The 10470-nt window shown below is 44.8% G+C and overlaps 2 protein-coding genes across 2 annotated transcripts; both read left to right on the top strand.

Moving 5' to 3' along the window:
• The first annotated feature begins 4617 nt into the window (after positions 1-4617).
• On the top strand, positions 4618-5922 carry LOC108573929. Its single transcript, XM_017936420.1, has one exon. It carries the CDS (start codon positions 4618-4620, stop codon positions 5920-5922), a length of 1305 nt encoding a protein of 434 aa, XP_017791909.1.
• Positions 5923-6342: 420 nt separating this feature from the next.
• LOC108573928 lies at positions 6343-9168 on the top strand. The gene has a single exon (XM_017936419.1). It carries the CDS (start codon positions 6343-6345, stop codon positions 9166-9168), a length of 2826 nt encoding a protein of 941 aa, XP_017791908.1.
• The last annotated feature ends 1302 nt before the right edge of the window (positions 9169-10470 follow it).

Genomic DNA, 10470 nt, shown 5'->3' with positions numbered 1-10470 from the left:
AAACTTCTAGTGACTCGACTCTTGGTGTGGTCAGATGGTTTCTAATGTTCCCTTCCGCGAAAGGTCCCACGACACCTCCGTGCGAGGACGCATCGCGGGGGTGAGGCCCTCGGATAGGTTGAGTACATTTTTCGATAGTGGTGGGGAAGGGTGGCTGGCGAAAACTATTGGCTAAAATCATAGGTGGGAAAACTACACGAAAATGCCACCCCCCAGACCATAGGTCACTCTCAGGTACCAAGCGTACCCTTGAGTGACGCACGCGGAAATTCCGAGTGCCTCGAACAATGACCGTAGCAGACAATAACGTTAAGACGCGCTTCGGCTCTGGTGACCATGTGAATGCAAAAATGTACAAGTTAAAAAAGGGGCGAAGATTCTAAGTCGAAAACAGGGCAATGAAAGGTAAAAGCAAGTTCTTAGATTGAAAGACTACGATTGCCGTGGCGTCATAAAATTACCGCTGCTACGAAACGAGCGAAGGCGAAAAATATATACAATAGAACTACATACTAAGAAATCTAAGGGTCGGGCGGCTGACATACCTGTCGAGGATTAAACAATAATAGTATCATTAAATATTGTTTGATATTTTTTAAAAATGCCAAAAGTTCGAAAAACTAAGAAGGTATTAAAGCAAAGTTGGGTCGGAAATGATCCCAATTTTATTAGCGGAGACGACGTCGAAAGTATTTATTGCCAAGTTTGTGATAAAAATTTCAAATGTAAACAAAAATGTCAATTAGTACAACATATAAACACTGCCATACACAGGAAAGGAGTCGAACAAGCATCTAATCGATACCGAGCAGAAAATTCGCAGCACGAAGTAACGAACTAAAAAGAGAAAAGAGAAAAGAAATTTTACGCGGACTTAACGCAGGCAATTGTCGCTGTTAATACATATGCCTTGGAAAACTCTAAACAATAATGTGTGGAGGAATTTTCTGACGAAATACATACCAAATCACACCATACCGGACGAATCAACCCTACGGAAAAATTATTTAGATTATAACAGATGGAAAAGGCTTGCAGACAATTTCAAGCTTTTGTAAAATCATTTATTCAGAACACGATGTTTGCTGTACAACGTACGAGACGTGACTAGTGCGAGAAGCTGTTTCGGATTGCCTGGAAAGGTCAGGATCGACACACTGACCTACTTCCGTCGAAGCAGATTAATTTGTGGACGAATGGGTGAGTTTTCCACAAGTAATAAAACACTTTATTCCTTTCGGATAACGAATAAAAGTATCGAACACAGTTATTAAACGACTTGTTTGTTATTCATGAAAAAAAAATACGTTTTGTGGATCAATGTCAATGATACACACGCTGAAAATTTCATCGAAATCGGCGGATGGAGAAACAAGCGACAGGCATCGAAAGATGTAAGAATCTGCAAATTTATTACAGTTTTACGCCGAAAGTCGTGATAGTGCGATTTTCATCATCTTTAACCGTTTGTAGCTCATAGAAACATTAACCGATTTCGATGAAATTTTCAGCGTGTGTATAATTGACATAGATCTACAAAACGTATTTTTTAAATTTTCATTACGAGCTCAGATATAAAAGTTGTAAAAACGACCTTCGCTATTTTCTTCGCGATTCCGACTAATGGCAGTTTTTTCAAAAATTTTTGACACGACATCTAGTAAACCAATCTTTCTAACTTCTCAAAAAAACTCAAGTCGTTTGGCCCAATTTTAAAAAAGTTATTCCATTTTATATAGTGTATGAATACTTTTGTCCTCCACTGTATGTATTGTTATACAAACATCGGAATGACGGCAAAAAACCATTTCTCTAAGCCTTTTAAAAATAGCGGTACAACGTCAAATTTTTTTGACAGCGATCGAAAACCGAGAAGTCACGCGTACGCATTTGTTCACGATCGCGTGCGGATGAGTCTCTGCTCTCCCGTGCCTGGGCGCCGGGTTGGCCAGTGTTTTTCGTTAATAATTCAAAAACGAAGCTTCAACCAACATTTTGGTAAAGGAAAAAGTTGTTCAGAGTCACCCCAGTAATCCCACATTTCCGGGTGTTCGAGGAGTTACGGGACACCCTGTATACGTCTATCTAGCGATCACGAGTGCAGTGTTAAACGCGCCGCACCCGGGCCATTGAGACGCGTAGCGCCCTCAAAGCATTGCGTTGCAGCGCGATCCGCTTACTTTGTTGTCGCCACAAGATGATTGTTATAATTCTATTGCACAAGCAATCAGAGAAGACATAAAAAACCACTATGTATGGATTTCTGTGAATGAGACCACCAATAAAATACGACAATACGTAGCAAATTTGGTAATAGAAAAACTCTGCGATGATGAAATAACAATTCCTCATTTATTATGTTCTGAGGAATTAGAAGAAACAAATTATGCTGCTATATCCCGTTTTATTAATATAGCGACACACATTTTGCTACCCAATGGTAACGATGAGAAAGTTTGTTTGTTGACAACTGATGCAGCACCATACAAGCAGGAAAAAAACTAAAACTGTTTTACCGAAACATGATACATGTACCATGTTTAGTTCATGGTTTGCATAGAATTGCTCAAGAAGTACGAGCCCATTTCCTATTAGTTTACAAACTAATATCTTCTGTAAAAAAGAATTTTACAAAAGCAACCCTTCGTATTGAAGAATACCGGAAGTATGAGGTACATGGCGATCGAAGCAGCATTATTTTATGCGGCCATTTTGACAAAATGGAAAAGGTTTGTCAAGGATTTCTTAAATTCCTGTAACTGGTTATTTTGACTTATTTTGGTTTTGAATAAAATCTTATTTTAGATATTTCATTTATGCTAATAGGTTGTTACGTACACGTTCTACCCGAAACGTACGGCGCCGAATGTTTAGTCTAGCACGCACCCCCCCGATAGTCACCAAGCCAAGGGATGAGCTCGCATTCCATTCCCACGGAAATCTAACGTTCCCCACCACCAAAAATCTTAGTTTTTCGGTGTATAAAAGGGCATGATTTTCGACGCTCGGGGGCAGTCTCTAATTCAGTTTTGAACATAACGTTACTCTGTCCGTCAGAGTATTGATACGAGCAAGATCGGGTTCCAGTCCCCTTCGAGCATATTAACGTCGCGTACGTATTTCGTAAGTGTCAATCAAATAATACTGTCTACGACTCCTCCGCGCTCTCACCGCGCAAAGTCGAGAAGGAAGTTTCTTGCCCAGCCAAGAATCGACTAACATTAAACATTGTATCGAATCAGCCATTGTAATTATAATAGAATAGTATAGTAACGTACCAGCTAACCCCACGACAGATATACCTTTACCGCTCGAGGTATATCAACGACTACGACTCGCGAATACCAAATACCTTCATATCCGGTGGCACATGGCGTTAACTATACGCTAGTGGTCTATCTCCTTCGGCTACCTTCGTTAACCATACGTTGGCACGTCCGAGCCCTCCTATCTATACCCACGTCTACCACATCCCGGGAAACACGCGCTTTTATATTAGTGTTACAAATTTAATTTTTACAACAGCTGAACACTGAAATGATGTATCTGTTACGCGGCACATACCTGCACTACCCCAAGGGGAAAGAGCCCTCCATAAACCGGGTCAGGATTTCTAAATTTTGCATCGTTCGAATATTTCTCCAAATCCTGACCCGTCGGTAGAGACAATAACTTTATGAAGCCATTGATTCTCCATCGCATTCCTTATAAGTCCCTGTTTTTTCACCGATGACCGAGGTTTAGAATTTTTACTTTGTTTCTTTCATGTATTGTTCACCTCAGAGTGCTTCATAAGCACCCAGGGAGCACGTGTTCTACCTGAGAGTGACGGTTTGCTTGGGGGTGGCTATTTTGTTTCTCCTTCCGCATTTTTTCTAACCTATCAGTCAAAATATCAACCACCACCCTCGCTACTTCCGACTAATGACATTCACCAATCCGCATGTCTCAAACCCTAAGACACGCCTTATCCGAGGTAAGGTGAAGGACAACCAACGAACCTCGAATCAGTAACAACACAAACTCCGCTCACTACACAAGAACACTTGCATTAATAAAGACTCCTAGTTTAAGATAGCTTAGATTTCACTAATGTTTGCAAATAATAATTGAGTGTTACAAAATCCAACCCATTCTCAGTCAATTATCCCTTACCTGCATAAAAGTTCGTAAGGGAATCCCGCTGGTTCAACACGTCGCGAACCGCGTGAATAGTATTGGTCCTTCGAGCCGGATTTTAGTAGTGCGAAATCAATCGTGACAAAGAACGAAGCAAACCGCGAGTGAAATCAAGTGTCCACAACCATCATCCCAAGGCGATCTTCAAGCAACTTCGGCATCCAGGTCCAGGGAACGGAAGCTTGCCAGTCTCGACAATCCTGAGAGCCTCGCAGTTCAAGGTAGGCTCGTAAAATTATCACCAATCCTTCCTAGTTTCTCCCTTTCAAAATACAAAGTCGAGCCGCTTCTTCAAATCCTTCCGCGAAGGCTTCAGCCAGCCAAGAGAAAGATATTAGCGCTTTGCGTCGGAAACGTGGCCAAATAATCGGCCATTTGACTTCATTTACAAAGTTTCTCGATCAATATGAAAAGACAGTAGACCGCGATAGGCACTTGATGCAAGCCCATCTCGATGGAACAGCACAGGCGTGGAAAAAATTCGACGACATTCAAGACGCTATCGAAGAACTAGACGAAAATGAGACAGATCGCCGATTCGAATTGCATAACAATTACTACGCCGTCACAGCACGGGCTAGAAAACTCTTAGACGAAGATCTCCACGCGACCACGAATACTCGCGCAGCATTCTCACCCACTATATCTACATCCGCGCCCATCACCGTAAAATTGCCAGAAATGCGTTTACCCACCTTTGACGGGACCATAGAGGATTGGGACTCCTTCTTCGATATATTCGAATCGACCATCGATCGAAACGAAAACCTGACATCGGTACAAAAACTACAGTACCTGCGCAGTGCATTGACCGGAAGGGCCGCTACCTGCGTTCGATCTTTAACAACAAGGGGTTCGAACTACGAGGTTGCGATCGAATTACTTAAACAAAAATTTGATTGCACACGCCGTATTCTACTACGCCACGTAGACGCGATTCGCGATCTTCCAAGATTATCACGGGAAACTCCAGAGGCACTAGGAGAACTTGTCGATACGTATAACTTACATCTGCGCGCGTTGAAGAATATGGGCGAGCCGATCGAGGCGTGGAATACCGTGTTAATCTCCAGCATCTTATCGAAAATCAGTTACGAGACCGCGTGGCAATGGGAACTGACGTTAACAAATAAAAAGATGCCAGCGTATAACACCCTACTAGATTTTTTGGAAAAACGGGCAAATTGCGCGTCAGCCATAAAACCGCCCTTTGGAAAAAGGGATTATAAAGACTCGCGACAGACATCATCAACCGCCCCAAAGACCGTACCGCCGCGGTCATACGCGTTCATCACGACACAAACCCAACGATCGTGTCCAAATTGTCAAGGACCGCATGACATCTGGGCATGCGAGAATTTCCTCGCTAACACAGCGTCTAAGCGTTTAGAGATCACTCGAAAAATACGTCTCTGCACAAATTGTCTTCGACCAGGGCATTCAGCAGAAAGATGCAACAGTAGCTCGTGCCGCGTGTGCAACGGTCGACATCACACACTACTGCATCGGAAGGAAAATTCACGTCGATATTCATCGTCACCCAGAGCCATACAACGTACGCGAACATCATCGTCCTCATCGTCAACACCGCCGCCCTCGCCAACGAAATCGTCGCGCAGATCAGGATCTCCACCCGAAAGATCACGGACAGACCACAATAGCCAACGAAAACCGCAACGGAAGTTACGTCCAAATAAATCAAGGCCGCAATCACCCGGAAGCGAGAGTCAAAAATCCGATTGACTAGCAATAAAAACCTCACCATGCGCGTTTGTCGTTGACACAGCATCAAGCGATCTCTTAGTAACCGCGCAGATCAACGCACTAAATCAGGATCGAAAACCCATCATTTGTCGAACCTTGATCGACACGTGCGCGACGACAAACTTCATCACAGAAACGTTCGCGAAAGGGCTCGGACTTCCCATGAGATCAACCCACATACCTATTGGAGCGCTTAATACACTAAGAACAATCGCCAAACACACTGTTGCCGCCACTATACGCTCCCGCACGTCAAGCTACGAGCGCACACTGACATTCCTCGTAATAAAGGAAATCTCTTCGCCGATCCCGAATCAACAGATTGATCGATCGGGCTTCTCCATCCCAAAGAATATAAAACTTGCGGATCCAGACTTTCATCGTCCTGCGCCAGTCGACATGTTGCTGTGCGCAGGAGCGGCCTTATCACTACTATGCGTGGGACAAATAAATCTTTCCTCTCCCAACGGCCGGGATTTGTTCTTGCAAAAGACCAAATTCGGATGGGTCTTCGGGGGGACAGTCAGCACGTGCCACCAAAGGGAATCTTCGCCGTCGTGCTTTTCAACTACAACGCTGCAAAACGACCTCTCAAGGTTTTGGGAAATCGAAGAAGGTCCGCAGAAACAATACCTCTCGAAATCGGAAGCTATATGCGAAGAACATTTTCAGAAGACCACAACACGGAATAAACACGGCAGGTACGTCGTCGCTCTACCTTTCAATGAAAGCAAAAATCAATTAGGAGAGTCGCGTGCAAGGGCGGAGAAACGGCTTCTCGCCCTCGAAAGACGCCTCATGAAGGAACCAGACTTGAAGGCACAGTACACTACTGTCATCAATGAATATTTGGAACTGGGACACATGTCAAGGACAAATCCTCACACACACGGTCACTCATACTATCTCCCACATCACGGAGTATTCAAGGCAAGCAGTAACACGACGAAGCTTCGAGTCGTTTTCGACGGATCCGCGGAGACCACCTCCGGCATCTCACTGAACGACACACTACACACTGGACCAAAGATACAAGACGATTTACTATACATCCTGCTTCGATTCCGCACACATCAATACGTCATCACGGGAGATATTGAAAAAATGTACCGACAGTTTCTTGTTCGCCTACCAGACCGCAGATATCAGAGGATTCTCTGGCGTGATCATTCGGGAAAAATACAAACCTACGAATTAAACACGGTGACATTCGGTTTATTAACAGCACCCTATCTAGCAATCAGATGCCTCAAACAACTCGCACTGGACGAAGGCCATCGATACCCGCACGCCGCAAATATTCTACAGCGCGATTTTTACGTGGACGACGCGCTCACAGGAGCGACGACAAAGCAGGAAGCCTTCACATTACGGCAAGAGCTCACACAATTACTATCTCTAGCAGGTTTGAATGTTCGACAATGGGCATCCAACGACTCACATCTACTCCGTGGACTACCAGCCAGCAAGATTAACAACAAACTACATCTCGGTGAATCCACGACCGTCAAAACGCTCGGGGTGTACTGGGACTCGGCCGCGGATACAATTAATTATTCAATCACTATCACAACCTCGATGTCACAAATAACAAAGAGAGTCATCAGCTCGGAAATCGCCAAGATCTACGATCCATTAGGACTTCTAGGTCCCGTGATCATTGTCGCGAAGATTCTTCTCCAGAAGATTTGGGCTTTAAAAATCGATTGGGATGAATTGCTGCCTATGGATATTCATCACGCATGGTCACAATATTATTATAAGCTTCCATTACTCAACAATATATCATTTAGCCGCAAAACAGTTATCAGAGCAACCGCGACAATCCAATTACACGGGTTTTGCGATGCCAGCGAAAGGGCATACGGGGCATGCGTATACCTGAGAACAATAGACTCAAGCGGCAACATTCAAACGGAACTTCTAGTAGCCAAGTCAAAGGTCGCCCCTTTAAAATCACAAACCATTCCGCGACTGGAATTGTGTGGAGCTCTTCTCCTTTCTTCTTTACTTACTACAGTACGAAACGCGCTCCACCTTCAAATTGACCATTGCAGCCTCTGGACCGATTCAACCATAGTTCTCCACTGGATAAACACATCACCTCATACACTCAAGACGTTCGTGGCAAACAGAGTGGCCGAAATTCAAGAGAAAACTCGAGCATCCGACTGGCATCACATCCGGACAGAGGACAATCCCGCGGACCTGATTTCCCGCGGCCAATTGCCAGAAGATTTTTTAAAATCATCGAACTGGCACAACGGACCGAAGTGGCTTAGGAGACCAGAAGCTGACTGGCCGACATGGAAGGTACCTTCAATTGAAGGAACGGCCGACGAGCAAAAGGGGACTATCTGTCTGGTAACTGCCACAATTGACACCGATATTTTAGATCGGTATTCATCGTGGGGGAAGTTACTAAGAGTCCTTGCCCGCTGTCTTCGTTGGAAACCCAACAACATTGTTAGAGGAAACATCACAGTTCCCGAATTACAACATGCACATGACACAGTCATTAGGATGCTGCAACGACAACACTTCGCGCATGATCTGAGAAATCTGGAAAAGGATCGAGAAGCGCAACCGAAATTACAACGTTTGGCTCCATTCATCGACAAGGACGGTATTCTTCGAGTCGGTGGGCGATTGAGAAATTCGAAAATTCCTTTCTCAGCTAAGCATCCAATTATTTTACCAAAGACATACTCAACAGCTTTACTAATTAAGCATCATCATCTCATGCTCTTGCACTCGGGAGTGCAAGCTACCCTATACTCCATGCGAAGACAATACTGGCCCATTGACGGGCGAAGTCAGGTATGGAAGGTCATAAAAGAATGCGTACGCTGCTGCCGAGCTCAACCACCGGCGATAGACTACGTAATGGGCAATCTACCTGGAGACCGGGTTAAACAAGCTAGACCATTCACGAATGTCGAAGTGGATTACTGCGGACCGTTCTTCATTAAGCAACGAAGACATCGTAATCGTACGAGAATAAAGGTATACGTCGCGGTGTTCGTCTGCTTCGCAGTGAAGGCGGTCCACCTCGAATTGGTAAGCGACCTTACTAGCGAGGCCTTCATCGCTGCCCTTCGCCGTTTTATAGCTCGACGCGGCTTTTGCTCCAACATATATTCCGACAACGGGTCAAATTTCGTGGGAGCATACAGTGCTCTGCGCGAGGTCCAAAACCTCTTGAAGTCACATGGAGCATCATGATCGAATCCACGCATTTTTAGTCGAGCGAAACATACAATGGCATTTCATTCCGCCGCAGACTCCCCACTTCGGAGGACTCTGGGAGGCGGCAGTGAAGTCCTTTAAGAACCATTTCAAACGCGTTGCAGGCTCCACACTTTTTACATTCGAAGACATGAACACGTTAATTATCGAGATCGAGGCTGTGCTGAATTCGCGTCCTCTTACTCCTCTCTCATCCGATCCTAATGACTTCTTGGTCCTCACTCCTGCGCATTTCCTTATCGGTGAATCTCTGACGAGCCTACCCGAGCGAGATGTCAGAGATATAAATACTAATAGATTGTCGAGTTGGCAGCATATCCAACAGGTGAAGCAGCATTTCTGGGCTCGTTGGCATAAAGAGTATCTCAACGAACTCCACAACCGCACCAAATGGGCCAGAGGGTCGCACCCTATCAAGGAAGGCACCGTGGTTCTACTCCGGGAGATGAATCTGCCCTCCATGCAGTGGGCCTTAGGCAGAGTGATGAAGGTTCATCCAGGATCCGACGGTATCATCCGTACCGTGACAGTCAAGACTGCTACGTCTACCTTTGATCGAAGTGTCAAGAAACTGGTACCACTACCATCCCAGTCTGCAGAAGACCAGATCGAGAAGGCCACACCTCATGAAGAGACCCTTGTCTGATTACATAATAATATAACACTGTACATACTCACACATTCGTCATAACACTTTCTTACACATCCTTCCTTCAATGCTCTTATTGATCGTAATACTCTCAACGGGGGGAGGATGTTACGCGGCACATACCTACACTACCCCAAGGGGAAAGAGACCTCCATAAACCGGGTCAGGATTTCTAAATTTTACATCGTTCAAATATTTCTCCAAATCCTGACCCGTCGGTAGAGACAATAACTTTATGAAGCCATTGATTCTCCATCGCATTCCTTATAAGTCCCTGTTTTTTCACCGATGACCGAGGTTTAGAATTTTACTTTGTTTCTTTCATGTATTGTTCACCTCAGAGTGCTTCATAAGTTTATTACCTGTACCGTTCCGGGTTTCGAGGCAAGCGGATTTTCGCGACGGTCACCCAGGGAGCACGTGTTCTACCTGAGAGTGACGGTTTGCTTGGGGGTGGCTATTTTGTTTCTCCTTCCGCATTTTTTCTAACCTATCAGTTAAAATATCAACCACCACCCTCGCTACTTCCGACTAATGACATTAACCAATCCGCATGTCTCAAAACCTAAGACACGCCTTATCCGAGGTAAGGAGAAGGAAAACCGACGGACATAGAATCAGTATAAAAA

Source organism: Habropoda laboriosa, unplaced genomic scaffold (assembly GCF_001263275.1).
Source record: "Habropoda laboriosa isolate 0110345459 unplaced genomic scaffold, ASM126327v1 scaffold173, whole genome shotgun sequence".
NCBI lineage: Eukaryota > Metazoa > Arthropoda > Insecta > Hymenoptera > Apidae > Habropoda > Habropoda laboriosa.
Note: the sequence above shows the minus strand (reverse complement) of the source record. Positions and strands in the feature narration are given on the sequence as shown.

What these genes read in the sequence shown, in the direction of transcription:
- LOC108573929 (XM_017936420.1), top strand. Translation starts at nt 4,618, where the DNA reads ATGCAAGCCCATCTCGATGGAACAGCACAGGCGTGGAAAAAATTCGAC.
- LOC108573928 (XM_017936419.1), top strand. Translation starts at nt 6,343, where the DNA reads ATGTTGCTGTGCGCAGGAGCGGCCTTATCACTACTATGCGTGGGACAA.